Source organism: Leptonotus elevatus, chromosome 11 (genome assembly GCF_054856555.1).
Source record: "Leptonotus elevatus isolate MCC_2025b chromosome 11, RoL_Lele_1.0, whole genome shotgun sequence".
Classification (NCBI taxonomy): domain Eukaryota; kingdom Metazoa; phylum Chordata; class Actinopteri; order Syngnathiformes; family Syngnathidae; genus Leptonotus; species Leptonotus elevatus.
The window spans coordinates 8,660,879-8,684,440 of record NC_141249.1 but is presented as its reverse complement, the minus strand read 5'-3'; the positions used below and the strand labels follow the sequence as shown (position 1 = coordinate 8,684,440).

The 23,562-nt window shown below is 37.7% G+C and overlaps 1 protein-coding gene across 12 annotated transcripts in view; it reads right to left on the bottom strand.

Annotated features, from left to right (window-relative positions):
* Nucleotides 1-951: 951 nt before the first annotated feature.
* ptprsa (protein tyrosine phosphatase receptor type Sa) overlaps nt 952-23,562 on the bottom strand; it is a 230,770-nt gene continuing 208,159 nt past the window's right edge. For all 12 annotated transcript variants that reach the window (XM_086088834.1, XM_086088833.1, XM_086088839.1 and 9 more), the window contains 8 exons: nt 21,541-21,695; nt 18,890-19,175; nt 14,578-14,756; nt 14,310-14,436; nt 14,095-14,220; nt 10,843-10,997; nt 7,531-7,666; nt 952-3,968 (listed from right to left, as the gene is read on the bottom strand). In XM_086088834.1, coding sequence (XP_085944960.1) covers nt 3,900-3,968; nt 7,531-7,666; nt 10,843-10,997; nt 14,095-14,220; nt 14,310-14,436; nt 14,578-14,756; nt 18,890-19,175; nt 21,541-21,695 — 1,233 coding nt within the window. In that variant the 3' untranslated portion in view covers nt 952-3,899. The remainder of the gene's footprint in view (nt 3,969-7,530; nt 7,667-10,842; nt 10,998-14,094; nt 14,221-14,309; nt 14,437-14,577; nt 14,757-18,889; nt 19,176-21,540; nt 21,696-23,562) is intronic.

Sequence of the window (23,562 nt, the reverse complement as noted above, 5' to 3'; positions counted from 1 at the left end):
TGTAAGCCTTTGTGCTGATTTACATATCTGTAAAAATGTTTGTTTATCAACTAAATGTACAATACTGTTGGCATATCGATGCACGTATAAGTGTAGCTGTAAGATGTTTTTTTTTTTGTAAGGGGTTAGGACTTGATAAGTTTTTTTTTACTTCTTCCTACTCCCTTTTGAACATGTAAGCTGTGCTTAATGATGATTAAGTATGTAAAAAACAACAACAAACATTTCTTTTAAATCTTTTTATTTTAATTGTAGTATTTCTGTTGCTGGTTTATTTGTTCGATCAACAAACAAAATAAAATAGATCAAAGTGACTTTAAGATTAGTGAGCCTTTCTTTCCATTCCTTTGGTAAAGGTTAGTCATTGCCTCAATGCATACAACTTTATTGTAGAATTTTTGAGGCTCATAGTTAAAAGTTTTTCTTTTTAAAGACAAAAAAAAAAGCTTTTCATTTCTGTACTTTTCTAATTCTAATTCTTCTTAAGTGGTTCACATCTTCTGGTGTAGATTCTGTAGTTTTGTCCATAAAGTCTTCTGTAAAGATAATATCAATGTAGTCTGAAGAGGCCAAACCAAAATCTGAAACTAAGTGATGACATTTTTCATATGATGGGATACACCTGGGCACTACTCAGTCCAATGCTTTTTCTCATATGAAAAGTGGGTGTCGTCAAACAACACTAGCTAGTTTATCATATTCCAGATATAAAATCCTGGAAATAAATTTCTCATTTTCATCTTTTGATGTCAATCTAGAGCAGAAGTAATAACTAAATAAATAAATAATTAAATCAGGAATTACCCTCTCTGTTCCAATACGTTTGAAGAGGTGTGTAATTTAATCCTTAGTGGTGATGCCGATTAGAATTATTTAATTTATTTTGTCTTCTCTTTCCAGATTGACAAGTCTGGGTAAGTCCAATTGTCACATAAAATCTCAGGCAAACTGTTTTTCAGACAACATTTCTTTAATACAAAGTCAACATATCTACATACACAGTGGCTTAAAACCAATCATGTTTCAGTTAGATGTAACAGTTTGAAAGTGACAGCACTTGGCCCTCATACAAATGAAAACTAGTTTGAAGTTCTTGATCATTCTGTCAGTATGTAACGGATAATGCTTGATTCTTTTGTTAGTGTCTTCATTTCTGTTCATCCCACCCCCAGATACTCTGTGGCATGTTCCAATGATTGTGGCAGGTGTTGAAACAAGAGTCAGAAGTTCTATTGCACAAGCTTCCAAAAACCTCTACAGTTAAGAGTTTTGGCATGGGCGCTCCCTTCAGTTCCACCACGACGATTTTTGTTCTTGATGAAACATGTCAAAGTTCCAGCTGTTCTAACGTCGTGCTGGGAATGTGACTTTGCAGCAAGTTTTTGGTTGTCTCGGTTTTGTCTTTGTTGGTTTCACTCTGCTCCTGATTTCTTTCTGCATCCCATACAACAACAAAAAAAAAATCAACAATGCTGCACATAGAATGTCTGAAAACGCTTCTGTATGTGGTTTGTTTGTATGCACCCGGCAACAGAACATTAACTGAAATTTGCGGTCTGACGAGCACACTTGTGAGAGCAGGTGCTTCCAGTTTTGACTGCAAAGGGAAAATAAAAATCAGAAAAATAAACAAATGCTACCTGTTGAAGGCAAGGGAGCAGGATTGGAGAAAGCTCTTTCCCAGATAGGAAAATTAAACCAAGATCAAGTTGGCCATAAGCAACACCTTGCACTGTTCCAATGCATTGTTTAAGCTCTTCAGGGTCAAATGATTTACAAATACATATACTCTATATATTTGTTTATTTACATGTAGATTTGCCACATTATGTTGGAAAGTAATATGTAAGTAAAAAAAAAAAAAGCCAAACAAAATGAAGTACAAAGTACATAAATGTAAACAAAAACAAAAACAAAACAGTACAGTATGTCCAAATTTGCCTGATTTGAATAACAACAAAAATATAATTTTGGATTTGTTAGATATTATGTGGGCAGGTTTCTCCTCAGCTGCATCCGGTTAATAGAAAATACTAATGTCTACAAAATGAATAATAATGCACAATTCTATTTAAAATGATTCAACAATTCATATCCTCATCGACACCAGGATGAGGATCCAAACGGGGCAAAGAAACGTTTGTTTGAAAGACACGCAATGTTCTTGGCTTTAAAAAATTAAAAGAGGAAGTCGTCATATTTCTAAGCACTGGGCTGGTAAGGCGACACAACAAAAAATAGGAACAATTCATTCTAAAATGGATATATTTTTATAGTTTGCATTTAAATATATATGAATGTGTGAGCGTGCAGTATATATGTACATATATGCGCACGTACACACAGACATGTTATACTGAAGATTTCTACAGTGAAAAAATAGAATGTCTTTCAACATAATATGAACAAATAAGCACTTCTCTTTTGCCATTTAGTTTTTTATAAAATGCAATACAACATCTCTGTTAAAAAAGAAAAGAAAAAAGTTAGCTATGTAATGCAAAATAAATCATCGTAATACAACACTGATGTTTTCATAATGTTACAATAACAATAAGGCTTTTTTGGAAATACAAAAAGATGACACACAGTCAAGTCCATCGCTCTGGTGGTTTTGTGCGCATCTTTCAGGAACCTTTCACAGAATCCAAAGAAGCGCAGACCAAAGCGTTGATACCTCAAAATAAAAGTCCGCTGAGCTGATCTTCAGGAGTCACATTTAAATTAGTGCGTCAAATCCAACCTGCAGTTTTTTGGCGGGGACTTTTTTCAAGTTCTTTTTTTTTTTTGTACCGAAGATTTTGCCCGTAGCAATGAGCACTAACAAGCTCTGCTTTTGTCACCCACAGAGTAACAAGGGTTCAAAGTAAATAGCTTTTTAATCCTACAAATGAGCGTACAGTGGATTTTAAGAGGAAATGTTTCAAACACCGGGTTCGGTAATTGATATAGGCCCAATTTTTGTGTGTCTTTTGAAATGAAACCTACTTTAGAGTCACACGTACATGAAATAAGCAGCATGTTTGGTTTAATAAGAAACTAAGAAAAAAAAAAATTGAAGTATTGATGATGAGCATTTGTCACTGTACACAAAGAAAGGCTTTGTGGCCCAACTTTGTCTGCTATATCCATTTGTCTGCTAAATCTATTTTCTAACGGATTGCAACTCCAAAGCTTGTAAAAAAAAAGTGAAAAAATTAAAATGGGTCACAGACGACCAAGCCACTGCTTCTTTTTACAGGCACAGCTTCCCACAGTTCTCTAGTGACTCGCAGAAGAGGTTTCCATCTGAAGCTATTTCGTTCTGACAACTTCCCTTCTGATCATGTGATGTCACACTTCCTTCTTGCTCATCATTAGTATGTCTGTTTAACGTTTGAGAGAGTGAGCCACCCGTTCAGCCAACCATATAGGCAACCACAATTTGGTCATTTCTCTGAATATTACTCGCAAAACACGTTGGAAAGGGGGGGCGGGGGGGAAGATACTTGGAACTTCCTTCACAAAATCTCGAGAGAAAGCCACTCCATCTCGTTGATATTTTCCTTGTACTTCATCTGTTGTGTGACATTTCCGTGAATGTTTACAATGTCTGTATGGAAACACTTGAGGTAAGGTAAGAAGTCAGACACTTGGATCGGCCCCCACAGCTTGAGCCGATGCTTCTTTCTGGGTTCGGCTCCTGATGGCGGTTTTCTTTTCTTGACTGCGGAGTCTGAGCTAACTTGGCCGGATTGAATTTATTCTGGTTGGTGTCTAAAAATCTGCTATCTTGGTTGAATGTGTGTGAATGAAAAGTGGTGTTATTGTTGTGACACCACTGTTTTCAAAATTCAAGTTTCTATGGCTCAGGAGACTGTTGAGGGGGTGACAGGACTCATGGGGGAAAGAGATGGCTTTTACGTTGCATAGTGATCAAAGCTTCCTAAGTACTCCAGAGCGGCGTGATAGCAGAACTGGTACTCATCCTGTCGAAAAAAAAGCATACACAGAGGGAGAAACAAAAGACATCAGAAATATAATCTCGACAGTACTTTGAGAAAAGCTTTGAACGCCATGTCATAAAAAAGCAAACGTTTTTAATGCAGATTAGCCCATGACAGGAAATACATTTAATGCTATTAGCTAGGTAGAGTTTTTTTTTAGTTTTTTTATAAGTAACAGATGGCCCGATATTTAATGCTAACAACTCATGTTAGCTAGTAGCTAATGTTTTGCAAAACTAGCAGATGGCCCAACATTTAATGCTAACAGCTAATGTTAGCTAATAGCTAATGTCTTTCAAAACTACCAGATGGCCCAACATTTAATGCTAATAGCAAAAGTGAGCTTTATTTTTATTTTTATTTTAAGTACCAGATTTACCGGCTTTAATGGGACAGTCCCGAATTTGAGCCTTGTGTCCAGAGTTCTAGTGGATACATCCCCAGCCCCAATTTGTAAATTTTTTAGTGTAGTCAGAAAGACAGTTGTTTGGGCCTTGTGTATGTCAATCACACAGTTGTCAAACGATCAATAAAATAAATCAATTAAAAATGAATTTAACTTAAAATTCACGTTTGTGTTCTCTATCTCATCGGCATCTAAACACTAACAGGCGTGTTTTCCTCATACCAGAACTACTTCCTGCTTCCATGTCTAAGAATCATGGGAAAGGTAGTCCTGCTAGCCTGATAGAGCTTTTCTTGGAACATATTTCCAATGTTACAATGCGGAACTGGCGCAAGGTAAACGGCACAGCCATCTTGCCTGGACTGAACTGTCAACCAAGATAGCATTTAGCATCATCTATTCTAAAGCAATAACACAACCACCGGTCACCAGATTGACTAGCGATGCAATTTGTTATAAATAATTCCTGGCTTTTCCGCAAAATTGTAGCGTCCCCGTCTTTAATTTTGAAAATCTAGTCCCCCTTTAAAAGTAGAAACTTTGTAGAGGTCATTTAATAGCTACTTCCACTCAACTTTAATTAAATGTAGCTGCCCTCAAACAAAGTTGAGGACATTCATGCGCATTCTGTTCAGAGGCAGGTGGTCAGCAGGTCCCAGGTGGGCCGGCGCTCTGTTAACCTGCCGCAACGCAGGCGGCGTTTGAAGCCAGTAAGTGCTGTCTAAAGATAGGTACCCGGTGTCAGGGCAGCGAGGCATCAAGGACCGCTTGAAACCAACTGCACTTCCTGTTTAATGAGATGCCGTCAAACTGCCTCTGGAACACGCGGTTTTATCCCCCACTGGTTCGGAGGGCTGAATATGAGGTGCTGGCATGTCCAGGTTGTTTAATTAGACTCCCCGCAGAGGGCATAACCCTTCATATTGCATATTACAATTCCATTCATTAATAATTTGCTTAATTCCAACCGTCTGTTGAATGTCCAATAACTAACTTTAAACTGAAGAAAACAGAAGCAAAAGTGACATAGTAGCTAAATCATCTAAACCAATTACGTCTGTTTAAGCACGGACACTTAATTTTAAACATTCATGGTAGCACTGATGTTATCAAGACAGCACAGTGTAATGGATAGTGCAGCAATATCATAGATCACTAAAATAGGTCATACTGAGTTGCCATGGTAATGAAGAAAAAAAAATGCTAGTATTACAAGGCAGCGAACGCTTCGTGTACAATGAATCTCGAGCTGTCATCTTAATTACAAGTAATGACAGATTTGGGGGAACAGAAGCAAATAATCGAAATCGAAAAATATAGAATACACAAAACAAGGACATTGGTGGGGTGTTATTTGTGTCTATAGCAATAGATGTAGCTGATTACTAAATATGGAGTAGGCAATGTAATTACAGATAAAGGCAGTTCATATCGTTACGCAAATTTGGATTTGATAACTTTTCAGTGATTGCAACTTGTATAACGTGCATGACCAATTTCTTTATTTTTTGGGGTTTGAAGTCACATTCTGATCAATTCATATGAGGCCATTAACGTTCCAAATGACAACTGTTAAAGTACCGTAAAATCCAGTGTATAATATGCACCCGGGTATAATATGCCCCCCAATAAAATCCCCCTTAAAAAGCAGTTTTTCTCCGTACTCGTGTAAAATACGCTCCTCTGATTTGCTGGCATTCTTTAATAAACTGGCCAACATTTTTTTTAATGAGTGCCAAAGACATTTTAATGATTTGAGTAATTCTGAGCTGCTGAATTAAAAAATGACATCCATTTCTTGGCTCTAGTAAGTTTTAGAGAGATTGATATTAATTGATTGATAATTCATTTGGGGATAACAAAAATGCGTGTCGTTTATTCTCTCATAAAAGTGAAACAAGATTGTTGTTTATGGCAAATTTGGCCATTTTTTTTAAAATGAAACATGATAACAACTGCTTTCCTTCACAACAGTGCAACAAAAATTAAAGACAGATACGGCCTCAAAGTTGTAGCAGAAATAGAATACCAATGTCAAAATTTACACATTTTTAGCACATTTGTTCAACAAAAAGATAGAATATCTGAAAAACTAAATAGAGCCAAGTCGGAAAAAACAATGTCATTTTTTTATTCAAGGTTACAAACATGCTCTTTTCTCATACCATCATTCAAAGAATTTTTTAAATCAAGTTTTTCAAAATAGTGAATGACCAACTGGTTTTCATTTTTACACTCGATGACATTTGTCTTTCTTAAATTTCAACTGTGCTCATCAGAATACAATTTTCCTCTTTAGAAACATTAGTAAGGGAGATTTTAGATATCTCTCTCCTCATAGATTTTGTTCTATGATTGAGACGAAGCGATGTCAGGAGGACGGCAGCAATTTTGCCGGTTTAAACAGCACATTTGAGGGAGCCTGGTTTGTTAAAAAGTGCTCAGCAAGAACGGCAACTGTGTCAGGCTGTCAGCAGCAAAGTTTGCAGTCATTTTAGTTGATTAAACTGCCTTAATAATAATAATAATTTGATGGATCTCGCTGTCTTGCTTGCTTAGCGGCCAGCTAGCAACTAGCCGTTAATGCTGGAGATGCTAACGCTAGAGCCAAGGCTTAATGCTGGCAAAAGGCACCGTATAAAATACAATGTCAGAGTAAGTAAGTCTTTTTTTAGCATCCTTAATTAGTGATTACATTTGTTTCGACCTCTGTGGCAACAGTTTGTGAGACGCCGCAACCACACAAAAATAAGTTAGTGGTTACGCCGCGACATGCTGCCGGGAACAACTTCAAAATAAAAGCGTTATAAGGCATGGATGTTCAGAGTATAAGTGAATTTGTAAAGATATAATTTTGATATTTGGCCTCACCACGTTGGCTGCGTGTTCCGCCCGTCATGGATAGCATAAACAATCGTTGCTGCTTCTAGCATTTTAGCTCACGGTGTACACGTGAACACAATTGTGAAATTAGGTACTTCAATTAATTTGAAACATTAGATATTAAAGACCATTTTATAAGGGGAAAAAAGAGCGTCTCATTCACGAGATTTTACGGTATATTGTTGTGATGTCTTAAAAGCTGGTAAAGACTGGATTTATGTGTGTGTGTGTGTGTGTGTGTGAGAGACATCTGACCTCAGTTTGGACCATTGCTGGCCTCTGCGTCCGGAGCATCTTCACTGTCTGGAAGATGTCAACTACACCTTCGTAACGCATCCGCTCCAGGACGATGCTCAGGGTGATGAAGACGCCAGTCCTGCCCACACCAGCACTACAAAACACAACACCCAAGTGAATCCATAAAGCATAAATAACATGTACGTACTTGCATATGAACATGCCGCAAAATTAGGGCTTCTTGCAAATAAAATAAAATCATCCCTTGGCTGCTATCAAGTAGCAAGGTCACAGTAATGATGTCAAGGATGCAACCAATCTAATGGTCAGATGAATAACAAAAACATCTTGACATCTTTCTGGTGGCAGCTGCTGTCCAGAAATACAGTCCTGAGTCTTAACTGGAATCCGTAAATACTTCAAAGCTGCCTCTCTAAGCTGCTTTGCTGTGAAATAACTTCCACTCCACCAATGGAACAATAATTGATATGACAACAATTTTATTTGGGCTTCCTCCAAATGCTAAAGCTATTTTGTTGACTGATCAACGAAAGCGATGGCTGAAGTGCTTGTGGGTATGTCTGTGTGCGTCAGAGAACAAAATAAAATAAAAACAACGTTATGATATCAAACACAGTTGTTCTGAGCTGACCCATCTATCTGGCAGCCACCCATGAACATCCTCCCCGACTTTTCATTCTTGCCGTATCACTCAGGCCACCCAAATCCGCTTCCAGGGAGTCGATCACAGCTTTGTCACATGGACTCAAACTACTCTTTCGAGTGCGCCTCTCTCACCAGTAGCATCCACTCTCCAAATATGAAAGGGTGGACCAACCGTGGCCGACTGAGAGGATTTGGAGACTCCCATTCACGCCGCGTAATCAGGCAATTAATGACAAAACGCACAAAGGTTTGTTAGATAGTGGCTGAGAAAAAGAGTGGAGGCGGGGGAGGAGTGGTGGGCTTGGAGCGAACGGAATAAAGGATAGCGGGGCGAATGAATGGATCGAAATGAAATGAGGGAGTAGAGCAGAGGATTAGGAAGTAGAAATTGGGATGACAGATGAGGAAGGCTCCGACTAAGGGAAAAGGACAAAGCCTTCAACCAAGGGATGACAAAGGTGGCTGCAAAGAAACCAATCTTGGTATCAAACATTGAATGACACGTACTCTTTAAGTCAATAGAAAAGATAGGTTGTTTTAAAAGGAAAACATAAAAATTAGGTGCATGAAAAATAACTCGCTTATTAATTAAAACTCAATCACTGCCGTTGACGAGTAATCTTGTCAATTAGGTTTTTTTCATCTGATTCTGTTTCAAACTTTACTGATACACAACCAACAGTAGATGACATCATTGGCACATTTTAGATATGAGATCAACACAGAAACTCAGGGCGCTAACTTGCAAACTGCCAGGCTTCCCGTTCTGTTTCCCTCTGTTATACGTTTTGTATTTCTCGGACAGGTAGTGACCGTGAAGACCAATTCCTTGTGTGTTTTTACATACTCGGCCAATAAATGTGATTCTGAAAATGGTGGTGAAAGGAAGATGTCTATCTTACCAAACCAAAGATTTTCCAAGAACATGAAGGGAATTGTTAGGGAGTTGCTTTTCACCCACTCTGCATATTATTTTACCATTGGAATGACCTTGTGCAGAGCATCTTTTCCAGTGTTAAAAAAGTGGAAAATCTCTTTTTCAAGAGCGAATAATTTTTTTTCCTTGGCCCAACTCTTCACATAGGCTAAAAGTAGTGTTGTGTAATTCTGCTTATAAAACCAATGAAAACATAAGCTTCAAAGTAAGAAATACTACTATCAATAATAATATAGAAAATTGTAGGCCCATTAACTCATTCACTGCCATTGACGGCTATAGACGTCAAAAATTCATTTGAACTATTTCTATTAGTTTCACATTTTTTTGAGTGTGACAACCTAGAATTTTTTTATTGTACATTCAGAGCGGATATAAAATTTGTGATTAATCGTGAGTTAACTATTGAAGTCATGCGATTAATTACAATAAAAAAATGTAATCGTCTGACGCCCCACATTTTTTAATAATCTTTTATTTTTTTTATTAGGGGCATCAGGCGATTAATCTTTTTTAATTATAATTAATCACATGACTTCACTAGTTAACTCATGATTAATCACACATTTAATATCTGTTCTAAATGTACAATAATTTTTTTTTAATAGGTTTTCATACTCTTGTTAACAAAAGCGGAAAAAAATGTGAAACTAATATAAATAGTTCAAATGAATTTTTGACGTCTATAGCCGTCAATGGCAGTGAATGAGTGAAAGTGGTTATGGATTTTTCTTAGAATTACATTTACTAGCCCTTCACAGACAAAGCTTCCAAATCTCAGCATGCTCTTTAATGGTTGGTGACATCAGCTTCCTAACATAGGGAAAGGTGATGTTACGCTTGATGATGTCATTGCACTCGTGTGACACAAATGTGGAAAAAAACAAGCTCCACAGCCTCGTCTAGAAAAGTCAAACGTATTTATGTGACAGCAAAAAATTGAGTCATATTGTTAATGCGTTTGATCATCACTTTGAAGCTGTCCTAAACCAGCGCTCACAAGAATGTAAGTGGCGGATGGCGGCTCTTCAAACACATTTGAATTATTGTTAACGTTCATGTTTTGTACATTAAAGAATCTGCGATACTCCATGTCCCTCCCTCTTTCATTAAAAAAAATGTAATCATCAGAAGATGTGAAATGCCCATTTTGTAGTTACAAATGCTAAAAGATGGATCCTTCTCAAGGCCTATCTCTAAATATGAATAATCTGAGCTCTGGATCAAACCACAAGCAAATATCATTTTCTCCCCAAGTCCAGCATGGCAAGTTAATGATGTAGGTTACCTTGGAATCTACACCGCAGGTATTAGAATCCATCATGGATCATAAAAACAAAAAGAATGGCTGTTTTATTTCATGTTCTCCTCCTTGCAAATGCCAAGCTGCATCTCAGCCTTATCAATTATGAACGAAATGGGCCTGTGGAGGTTTTAGAGCATTACCATTGCAAAAAGAGAGGGAGTAGAATACTTGGTGGATGGTGGTGCTGTGAGGACTACACCACAGGAGGCAGTAGGTGATTTAATAACCGTGTTGGTTACAAAAAGTGACTGTCTTTGGATTTCAGTTTGTCATGAAATGCTGTTTTTTTTTCTCTCTTCAATAGAAAATCTTAAGAATTTAGAATTAACAATTTTTTTTTTAACAACTGTTAATCTAAGTTTCATAGTATTTTTTTAAATATTACATTTTATTTTGATAACCAATGTAGGAGTGCTCCCACCTGCAGTGGACAGAGATTGGTCCATCCTGTCCAAACTGCTCCTTGGTTTTATGCACCTGGCCAATAAAGTCAATGAAGCCTTCGCCAGATTTGGGAACACCTTGCTCAGGCCAGTCGGTAAACTGGAACTGCCTTACTGTCCTGGATTGGCCATCCTGCAGAAACATGGTAGAAGGGAAGAAAAGAGTGTGTATTACCAACATAACAGTAAACACACACATAGCAAAACAACAATAAAAATCTTTGAAGCGTAGACTTCTTATCTTATATATCATAATATCTTAACTTTGTTATTAATGTGGTTCACTGTGGATGGAAAAACCTACTCTATTAAAGGATAAATAAACCTTAACCCATAATGGTATCTTCCAATAGTGTATAATTTCCTGCATATTTGTCAAAACAAAACATCGAGCAATACTGAAAGTGCTGTCTAGTGAAGTTTATCCTCGTTTCCGCAATTGCCTCAATTTTCTCTCCTGCTGGTTTTGTTGGTGAGTAGCGTGAGACGGCTCCTACTTGAAGATAATCAATAAGTGCAATGGCATGACACGCGTTTTGTCCCGGACAGCGTGTAGAATAGTATAATCCTGTGAGGCGATCAATAGTGCAATTTGATGGATGAGCATTGGGGGAGGGTTTGGAGGATTAAGACGCAAGACGAGATAGATGACTAGTTTAGCAGGATGTGGGATTGGATGATGAAAATAGAAATGGGCTGGCTGGACAAAAAGTCTATTTAACCCTATAAAGCCTGAACCATGAAATATATGAGAAAAAATTTCGGATTCTTTGTAAATAGAGTATTTATTGGTCCTTTTGAAAAAACATTTTTTTTTTTAAATCAACTTCCTCATGACTTTTGATTTGAGTCATATTTGATACATCCGGTCACAATGCTTTAAATGGTACTTTCCACTTTAGAAGGCCCTCAAAGTGCTTTACATTCAAACTACTCATTCAACTACTGATGAGCAACTGGGGGTTCAATATCTTGCTCAAGGATACTTCGACGTGGTCACAATGGCATGAGATCAAACCTACAACCTCTGGGTTGGGAGATGACCACTCTACCACTGAGCCACGCCACCCTATCAAAAATCTAATAATGAACAGACATATCAAAACATATTAGTATTTCCAAAAATAAAATTTCTCACAAAGCCATCAGCTGGGTGATACTGCCCTCTAATGGATTATCCGTGGAATGTCAGATCATATACATCAGGGTTTTAATGGGTAAACAAATATTATGCTCATGAAATACAGGGCTCAAAATGTTGTATTTAATATGATATAGGGTTAAGTAATGTGATGTGGGAATGAGCCTTATAGACGTAAACTTGGCCTAGAATAATATAATTGAGTCCAATACAGTCAACATTTATTTATTTATTTTTTAAATCTTAGCTGCTGGTGTTTCCAACAACGTTCATGCCACAATGGACTCTCACATGTTTAATACAGTGATTCTAACACAGTAATCTCCATACGCCAACTGGTTTTGTACATGTCACGTTTGTCTCCGATTTTTGGACGGTTCGCATGTTTCTTTTCTTTTCACTCTTTGTCTTTCATCTGCAAAACATTACGCCTCAGTAGAAGGATTAAAAATAAAACGGGAGGCAAAGACAACACTACAATGTGCCACATGCTCAGTAAGGGGAGGAAAGGGGGGGGAAAAAAAAGGAAATTTGAACACACAACCTGAGGGCCCACGCTGCGTGTCAAATTGTGTGATTAAATACGTGACTGGCCCGCTAGATGTGAGTGGTGAGGCATGCACGCGATGCTATTACTTTGCAAAGGAATGTGCGCAAGCATACCGGTACTCTCATTTAATCAAAAAAAAAAATGGAAGCACATAGGCAACACTATATGGGGTTCATTCTAATTTATTCCCACTAGCGCCAATGTTTTTCGGAAATCAAACAACCTACACACATTTCTATCACATACGCGTCTACAATTGAAGCACTTTTCTACAATTCCCACAGACCAAATCCTCTTGAAAAAAAGAACTTTCACTCTCAGTTTCAAGCTCCCTCCATGTTGATTTGTCTATAACATTGATGATGTGAATCCATGTTCGGTTGCTGCTGCCGCTGCTCTTCTCATATAATTCAAGGCCATATACTGAACACTCTTTTTTTTTAAAATTTATTTTATTTTATATAGTGATGTTAAAAAAAAATTATTACCAGTTTTAGCATTAGAAAGTAACTATTACTCCAAAAAAAATAAAAAAATAATTACATTAATGAAAAATCTAATGTGATACTTCTCTCGGTGAAGTAATCTGATTACAGTTACTTTGCATAGTAAATGATCACTATTTGTTACTGCATATATTGTGTATTATCCGTGTTAGCAAAGTAGATCACACGCATCTCACCGACATATGTACATTGAACAAATGAATAATTAACAATATTAAAATAAAACAAAATACAAGAAGAGAAAATTAAAACAAGTAGCCCATTTATGTTAAGTAAAATCCATAAAAACTTATATTAAAAAATAGTACTCAAGTAAAAAAAGGTTGTCTTTATTGTACTTTATCGAATCTTTATTGTTAAACGTCCCCGTTAAAAATCCACTTCCAATTTAGTAGTGGCAGAACCGGATGTTAATATTATTTTAAGTGGGGTTTGTTGGCTTCTGTTGAATTAAAAGTAACTTCTTATCCAAATCATTTACTTTTAAAATCAAACAATCCACAAAGTAACTACATTACTTTTATATTATCCCACATTATCAAAATTGCCTCTGTCAACTTGGTTTGTTCATCGGTAAAAATAATTATATATATATATATAAAATTTGCTTTTCTTTACTTTCTATCTTTAGATTTCAAGAATCTCTTCTGTAGCATCATTATTCATCGATATGAATAAAAATAATTGAATGGTTGAACGTGATTAGCAGACCAGCTGACACTGCGAGGGGTGCATGATGTGTAACATGCTCGGTTAACAACAGGAAGTCATTTAACTAACTAGCTGTCCCACAGCTTGGGAAATCATTGCCTATGTCCACCTAGTTGGAGAACAGAAGCAGTTTTACATCAATGCTGCATTTCTGCTACCGTTTCTCAGATAATTGGGCCAAAAATAAACCCAGCAAATGTATTCCCAACAACAAGCCCCCTTCTCCCTTATGTGTTTGCTGCTTACTGTCCCTCAAAAAAAGTTGTTGCAAATAATAAAAGCTGGTGACACTGATCTTCATTCGTGGTTCAGATCATCTTACCCTGGCGTCTGTGACCTTGAACTCTCGTAGGATGTACTGAGGCATGTTGTACTCAGCCATGGGGTCCACTACAAAGTATTGATATCTCGCAGAGCGCTCTGCTGGCCAATATTGGTGACACTTTTCCTGTATTAACAAATGAAGATCGCGGTTTAATTCAATGTCTTGATCATACCGATGATGCAACGGTTCGAGCGTGTGAGTTAATATCATACCCTTCCCATCTCTCTCAGTTTGGTCAACATGACTACAATGGTGGAGTTGTTCTCCCAGAGCATTCTCCAGAAGTCCTCTGTAGTTTCTGCCAGAGGACCTTGTGTGGCAATGTAGGCTTTCTGTTGCCTGCATTAGAAGTACAGTTACGTCATGTTATATATTACAAATAAAATAATGAAAATAATTCAGTGGAACATTTTATGCTCAAACACTTAGAAAGGTACAGTAAAAATGCCCTGACAACTTATCTAATCACACTCCCCTTACCTGTATCCATCAATAAAGCTGGAATTAATGTAGTCTGATCCTTCCAGGCCTCTGATTGGCTGCAGGCAGACACGCGTGGTCTCGTAGGGCATGATGTTGACCAGGCGATTCTTGAACTTGTTGCAGGGAAGGTTAGCACTGATGAAGCGTGACGTGTGGGCTTTGGAGTTGGCCAAACGCTGCCGAGACAAAAATGGAGGAATACATTGATGAATGTAAAAAAAGAAAGAAAAAAAAGTGGGTAAAAAAAATAACAGGGAGAAAATGAGAAGAGATCTGAGATGGAGGAGGAAGATGAAAGTAGAGCGATGATCTGAGACAGGAAAGAACTGGAGAGAAAAGGACAGCAAGCGTCGGTGGAGGACAGATAAAGATAATCTAGATGAGATGTTTGTATGCCACCCGTGCATCTGACCACCAATCTGATTGTTGATTGGCACGGTCCGAATGGGTCACTGCTTATTAAGTATGCATTGCGCAGAAAGTAATTCAATGTTTATCCTCTTTTGTAAATCATGGGAGGCCAGGGGGGGGGGTCGATATCAATTGTGGGGATCTATGCCAAACACAAACACACATAAACAAGCTGGTACATAAAGAATGAAGGAAACAGCAAACTCTCTGAAAAGTGGGTCACCCTCTCCTTTGATAATGTTGCAATGTATGCAAAAAAAAAAAAAAAAGCTTTGCAGAGGGATATTCAAAGGATAAAAATGATTCAGCAATTATCCATTGAATGAATACATCGAATATTTTTTAACAAAAAGGTTACAGCGTGTGGCTTTGTAATGGTAATAGAAACAAAATTTTCACACTTAATTTTTGCCCTTGCTTACTGCCTAAACGGGCTGGTGTAAAAATCCAAATTCATCAAGTGATGTTACCTGTGTGTACCTCCACCGCTTACTTAGCAGTCACAGTGTCCAATCACTGGTGAGTTTTGCCTTCTCCTCTGTGCTATCTGCTGTTATTGAAATCTTGACTTTTTCAAAACCACGGTAAATTGTCAAACCGGTAATTGGTCCATGCCTAATTCCCATTTGCATTCATCACGAAATTCTATTTTATGTTGGGCACTTGTTTGTTTTCCACACTTGCATATTGTCACCCTATTAATAATTTCCTAAATCAAAATTATTTTTTGGCCTAAATTATCTCACTGTTTTTTGTAACATGACCCTGGTTGATCTCTTATACTCTGCTGACAGCTGATGGCCATTTTTTGTAATAACTACCATTGCTTCAACGATTTTCTTCAGTTCAGAGGCTGCATCAAAGATTTCTGTATGCTCTAGCATAAAAAAAAACATTTAAAAAAACTGTATAAATACGTCTTTGGGAGCATGGTAATATTTAAAATAGAACATTATTTATACATTTTGGGAGCAAATGAGTTAAGAAGGAATTGATATGTGTCCTTTACATTTTAAATAGCTCATCCAAATGTCTTTAAATGCCCACGGCTAGTTCAAACCAACATATATTGATAGATGTACATTGTGAAGTGCTTCTTAAGCATTGCTGAGGAGATGTGAATTCCCCCCCCCCACAAATTATAACAGTACTTCAGGTGTGCTAATGAAATTTCTGTGATGTTTCGTTCAAAATACCTTAAAGCATCAAGTTGATACAAACAGATTTTGAGTGGGAGGTTTTGTATCACAGTAAGAAGTTAGAGAGGTGCCAGCCACACTATAAATGATATCACTGACAGAAGAAAAACACTTTAGACTGTAGCATTTCTTCCCCAATTCCCCTTTTAGACGAACACCTATTCGGTTGGATTTCAGTCGGGCCTTCCTCCTCCCGCCATCCCTTCATCCCTCCTGCTTCGGCCTTGCCTTTGATCAGCGCTCCACAAGGGACCTGGATGGACTGGAGGTGGCCTGGCAGCACTACAGAGGCCCTCGGCTATATCACCGAACACTACAGTGGGTACGCGAAAAAGATCCAACGCTGGCCAAACATTCCAGAGCGGAGAAGCATTAAGAGTACCTCTAAACCAGCACGCCAATTCCTTTCCATTTATAGCACAGAAGACTGTGCTACAAATGCTGTCGTGTTAATCCTCGTTACCTAACAAGGATTAATGAAAGTCGGGCTAACTTTTGGAGAATAGTTGTTGAAACAAATACATACAGGAAACATTGTATAAGGTCATCTTGGATGTATGCTTCAAATCCTACCTGCATTTAAGTCACTCTTTTTCCCTTTTTAATAGTCCGCTACCAACCTAAACCTTACATACTATAGAATAATAGCAACAACTCCATCTTTAATCTTCGTTTGAGCCTTCTTCTTAACACCAGGCTAAATGCGGTTGTCTCTTTGTTCATCATCCATAGCCATCACCCTCAATGAAATGTACATCCTCCAACCTCCTTCACATCAACCTCTCTTACTTAATATAGGCTTTAGAGTGAACATTATTATTCCCTGTTCAACTCCTGACACCAGCTCAGCATTATCATCTGTTACTCACACGGTGATTCCATCACTACCGTGCCTCACTAAGTGGAAACACACCAGCACGGTTATTATTTCTTGGCGGGGGGCCATGTTGATGAATGGCGAATGGGGAGATGACTAACTTGAGCGTTGCACTCAAGTGAACATGTAATATGGATGTACAGAATGTAATTCAAAGTCAGTAGTTAAGAATGAGAAAGGTGATGCTTGAGACGTAACTGACTTTTTGGCTACCAAACAAGTGTTGACTCGACAAAAACATTCTAAAATTCTGAGAAACCTCAAAATGATCCAAGCAATTGAAATAAAGACATAATGACAAAAGTACTTTTTCAAAGAACTAATGCTCCAAAGAATGTAGTGTCCTTTTATAAAAGTCCTTTAAGCTTTTGTATAGAAATGGGCAAGTACCAATACCAAACAAATACCTGGCCTTATTTCATTCAATGTATCGGTACTCGCGTCGGTGACCGCTCTACTATCAGGAACTAGAAATTACAAATCAAAAGCATAGAAAATTTCCATTAATTTTATGCAAATTTAAGGGGAAATACCACGCTGGGATATATAGATCTTTCTTTAAAATTCTGCCATTATTTTTGGAGGGTAAATTTTATTTTATTTATTTATTGATTGATTTTTATTTTATTTTATAACCAAAAAACTAATGGTATCAACTATCAGTACTTAGTATTGGTCTGAAAAAAAAGTGGTATCGAACATCCCTATTTTTGTGCCAAGTTTGGCACACAATTACAGACAGACTTGCAAATACAACGAGAAAAACAGGCACCCGTTCTCCTTATTGTTTTATTCACCGCCATCTGAGCGATGGCATTGCCCCACTCCCTCTGCTTGCTTAAAATAGATCAAAAAGTTCTACAAGCTATTAAATTTTCTAACAGCTGGCAACGAGGAGGATTTCCAAGCAGCCTGGCCAGCTTGTTTGTGTGTAGATGCAAAAGAACAAGGCCTTTCGTATCGTTCTATCTATGGTAACGTTTGCACGGGTCCATCTGGAATCATATAGTGTGAAATGTATAGCAAGTAAACAAGGCTGGCAAAATCCCTTTTAAAAAGAAGCGTGTAGCAATTTAATTTAATTTAATTTGAACTACTATAGGCCATCAATTGCCAGTATTACACATTTTAGCAGCCTCTTGTCTCTGGTCAAATTTAGTTTGTCTGAAACGCACTTGTCAACTGAAAGACATCATCTTTCAGTTGAGTCTTTCGGGTTCTCATCATGCCTGCCAGTCCTGAACCAGGGATGGATTTCCTGTATTAAGATACAGATGGACATCATGGTGCTTTCGTTTTATTAAGAGCGAGTTACGCCACAATTTGTGAATGTATTGTGCATGTTTGAGCTAACGTGTCTGCTTGCACTAATGTTCAAGCTTTCGCAAAAGCCGGTATCATTTCTGAGGAGCCGCACGGTAACGAGACTGACTCTGACGATACTACAATGACGAGAGGGAACCTGCCGTGTTTGATGGAGAACTTGCCCAGCTGTTCGTTTCAGATACAGAAGATGAGGACTTTGAGGGATTTGTGGATGAGGATTGATCAAAAGTAACGTGAGTACATTGTTAAATACTACAACCGAACTCACTGTTTACGTTGTTAAATACTTCAATAACACTGCCTTTTTAAAAACATACTATAGCATGCATGCATACTATAGCATGCATGCATACTATAGCATGCATGCATACTATAGTATGCATAAATACAGAAATAGCACCCGTAACTGAGACTGCGCCTTTTAAAACGGTGTGCCGTAAAATTCATATCACTCTATTCATCAGCAAATATCATGCTTCAGGTCAAATCCCTTTACCTTGAACTCAAGCTCCATGCCAGTGACATGCTCGCCGCTCTCCACCTGGGCCAGCTTCTGGATGTAAGAGTAGAGGCTGCGGGCCGCCACCTCAGTGTTGCCACAGGCCACCGCTTCTAGCAACGCATCATGAATGAAGCTGTACTGATCTTCTGTCTGCACCATGTAGTTCCGCTGCGAGCGCATCAGTGTCACGTGGCCGTAAATGTCAACAGTCTTCTCGTGCTTGATGCGCTCCAGCATGGCGTCGATGACAATGAAGCAACCCGTTCGACCAACACCAGCACTATAGAGAGAAGAAAAAAAAAAATCAAATTGAATTTCCTTTTTTGTCTTATGTTAGTCAGGCACTAAAATCGGGAGTGTCAAACAAATTTTAATTCAGGGGCCATTTTTACGATTTAAGTGGGCAGACCAGTATGCCTGTGGCCTAATACGCTATAAAAAACAACAGATTAAAAATATTCCTGTTGTTTTTTTAGGACATTTAAATATTCCCATTTATTGTCATGTAAGTGGTTGTCAGTTCCCCCTCCAGTGGTTAATGAAATAACAGTTATTTTGGTGAAAAACTCCAGTGTGTATTCTGTCCTCACGGGCCAGATTGGACCCTCTGATGGTCCGGTCCTGGCCCGTTGGTCCTATGTTTGACACCACAGCTATAGACACAATTTTAGTGAATAACGTCACATCTGTAATCCAGCAACTTTTATTTACCACAGTACAACACTACACTGCAACAACACCAGGTGACAATATAAATGATTGTATGATCATTATTAGTATTAAATCTTAGGGGTCTTTAATCGTAATTAATCGCATGACTTTAATAGTTAAATCACGATTAATCGCAAATTTTATAGCTGTTGTAAATGTACAATAAAAAGTTTTCATACTCTTGTTAACATAAAAGTGGGAAAAATGTTAAACTAACAGAAATATGGCTGAGACTTTTAGTCATTGATACAGCAATTTCTATAGCTATTAATAGAACAGCTGCTCCATTTGCAGTATATGAAGTACGAGAAACAACACACAGCAGGATATTAGCACAAACTGAACTGAAAATAAGAAACATTGTTAAATTATTACTTTCAGTTGCTATTTTACTTTGTTCATCAAGGCATCATTTTTGACAAAGCTAATGTTCTGGATTTGATCAGAGTACTTCATATCGTGTGCTTTGAGTCTATACTGATAGTGACGGGCTTCACAAAAAAAAAAAAACATGCATTAAAAACAATAACGTAGACCGTACACGGAGAGCGTAACACAAGCTGTCATTTCAGTTTCATAGTGTCACGCTTTGGACTGATTGGGGTCTTCTTATCTTAGACAAAAAGGACGGCTTTGAATAAAAGCCTTTTTGAGAACTATAATTTGGTAAAGGCTACAGGGCAAAAAAAGAGGAAGAAACACGAAAAATGGGATCGGATTAGGCTGAGTCTTTTTGACGGCGTAGGGAAACAAGAGACAGACATGGAGAGAATGGGAGCAGAATAAAAGTGGTGCTTTGAAGGGGAAGATGATGTGATCACTGGAGAGAGAAAAGATCTGTAACTGCTAAGAGAGAGTGAGAATGCTTTTCTATGTGTATTATTTAAGGCAGAATACTCCATACAAGGGGAGGAGATAAGCAATTTTGTTTACTGGTAAAGTGCAGAACGTAATAATGGCAACATTTCACTCTATGTTGGTTGCAGTTTATATCTGGTTCTAAATTTCATTGCGCTTTTCCACCTTAAAAGGCCCTCAATGCTTACTTACTAATACTTTTTATTGGATTTAATTCATTTGGTCAGTTAAAGGGGAAGTCAGCCCCAAAATATTGCATTTGTGGAATTTAATTAAGCAGCAAAATCCACCCATTTTGAACCATCTCAGGGGACGGCCATTTTTCCACTTGACCAATCACGGATCAGCTTCCCAAAACAGGTGAGCCGTGATTGGTTGTTATCTGAGCCCCGAGCAACTGTGATGCCATTAACAGTCGACAGCAAGTGGCCATTGACAAAATGGCTGCCCTCTGAGATGGATAAAAATGGGTTGATTTTGCTTCATAACTAATATTCCACAAATGTAATATTACTCATGTTAAGACTAGTGAGGCTGCATAGAACATTATTGTTAAGAACATTTTGGGGTTGACTTCCCTTTTAACTAACCAAATGAGTTAAATCCAACAAAAAGTATGCTCAGTATGTTCATATTTATTTGTTTTCATCCACAAAAACAAACAAAATGATTTTCCTTTGTGATTCTGATTAAAAACAAAAGACAAACAAAAACGTTTGAAAGTTTGTCTTTGGATACAATTGTCATAGTGCAAATATATTTGTATTATGATTTTTTTTTTGTTATGCTAGCACACTCACATTTTTGAAGGTATATCATGAATTGACTTCATATTGTTTGTATATAAATAGCTGGGGCTCAGAGTTCTTCCTGCTCACCCAAGTGTGAAATATGTAAACATTAACAAAGAGCAAATATATATTTGAAAAGGATTTCATAGAATGAAGCCGAAGATGACAACAAAACAAATTAACTTGAATTTCTTATTAGGAAAAAAACAAGTCAATTTTATATTCAAATTACCTAAGGAACAAACACCCTCGTACACTGAATTACTAATAGTTACTGTTCCAGACCTGCAGTGGGCGATGATGGGTCCAGCATCAGGCGGGTTGCAGGTCTTGACCCGACGGAGGAAGGCCAAGAAAGGTGTCGGGTATTCTGGCACGCCGTGGTCAGGCCACGCTGTGAACTGGAACTGGCGAACCTCACGTTTCTCACTGGATCCATTCTAAACAGAACAAAGACAGCGGTGTTAAACAGGGCAGGATACTTTCCCATTTCTCCTTCCATTGATTTAGCTTCTTTAACTACCAATGACTTTGTTGGTTCACAGATTTTCAAAAATTCATTTGTTTCTTAGAGTTACAATAAACGGGTGAGTGTTTAATGGTTTTTGGCAAGACAGGGCTGTTTTTTAACACATGAAAAAAGGGATCCAGAGAAAGATTCTTTGCGTAGCATGAGAGAAGAGAAATCCCTTCATCGTTCTGTCCTCCCCTCCTTTAGTCTAGTCTAATGGAGATACTGTTTGCATTTCAATGCGGTCTTTCTTGCTTTCCTGGCTTTTTTTCTCTTGCTGAATAAATGAATAAATGAGTGAGGTAATTAAAAGCAAACTGGCCTAGTTCTTATTTTTATGGCTTTTTCTTTGGACACTCCCTGATTTTGTTGCTGGGGCTGCCTGCAAAAACGACAAGCCATCGGCCGCGACTTGCGAGGAGATATTTTGGCATCCCTGCGGGAATTTTTTTTTCTCACCGAGCTACGGGGTGAAATGAGTTCAAATTCGATGCAATACGTCTTTGCAAAGATCCAATTAAAGCAAGGTCACTCTGTGTGATAATGTGTGTGTGACAGTGCAAGTACTAGCACTTGTGAAGTTGACTTTAATTAAAATCAAATTTGATCTCTCTTTTTGCCTTTTTTGCCATTTCAAGTGCATTTTAGTAGGGAATGTGAAAGGGTTCAAATACGCATGAGTGTGTGTGGTCTTATTTTGGCTTTTTTTCCCAGTCCATGTTTCACGGTGAGCAAATCTACATATGTTCCCTGCTTATGAAATATTTCATAAACTTATTCAAGACATTGAAATTGTTAAATCATTCAAATACTGTGGATACGATAATATCCCTAAAGTTACGACACCGTTTGACTCTTTAAAATTATTATGATAATTTAAATGGTTTATGATCACTGATTATCATGAATAACGCAGTGATGAAAATTACCATTATATTAGTCCTGATTAATTTTCAGTGTGATTAACACATACTAATATTCTATGAATGTATGCAACATTTAATCTTTAACGCGAGTATTCACAAATCTATTATATAAAACCCACACTTTAAATGTTATCAGAAAAAAAGGATGTGGCCACGCATAGACATGCAGACACACGAAGAGGCACAAGCGCGCGCACATGCACACACCCTCTTGTGGATGCACAACTCAACGGCGACTTAATGCAGCAAACCAGACGCTGTCTGATTACAAATGCAAACGTGAGAAATAAAGACAAATGCCTGACATACTGGGTGCTTGAAGGCGACTTAAAGTCATCTTGAGAGCTCCCAGGAGTTTCCAGCCATGCTTACACGAGCAAAACCTCCATATTGTGAATGTTTTCATTTTCTTTGTTAGAACTTTTGTCTGTTTTTGTGTGTGCTTGAGTAATCTGCCAATTATGTATATTGAGTTTCTCTACTGCTCACTTCACCTAAGTACTTCAATTTGGCAGACACACAATGACGGATGATGAATTTAAATGAGTGTAAGCTGAACAACTGTAATGCATGTCAATGGCACGCACGCACACACGCACGCACACACACACACACACACACGCAATTGTGTGTGTGTGTGTGTGTATATATATATATATATATATATATATAATTTTTTTTGTATGACTTCATTAGTTAGTCACTGAAACAATAATTTCATAATAATTCATAAAATTGAGTTAAAATGTACTGTAAAAAAAAACATGTGTGATATTGATTTGTGTTGAGGTCACTTTTCTGCCACTCGATGGCATAACGGCAATTGTAAGACATTGGTGACAGCTCAGTGCATTTTTCTTTTCATATTAA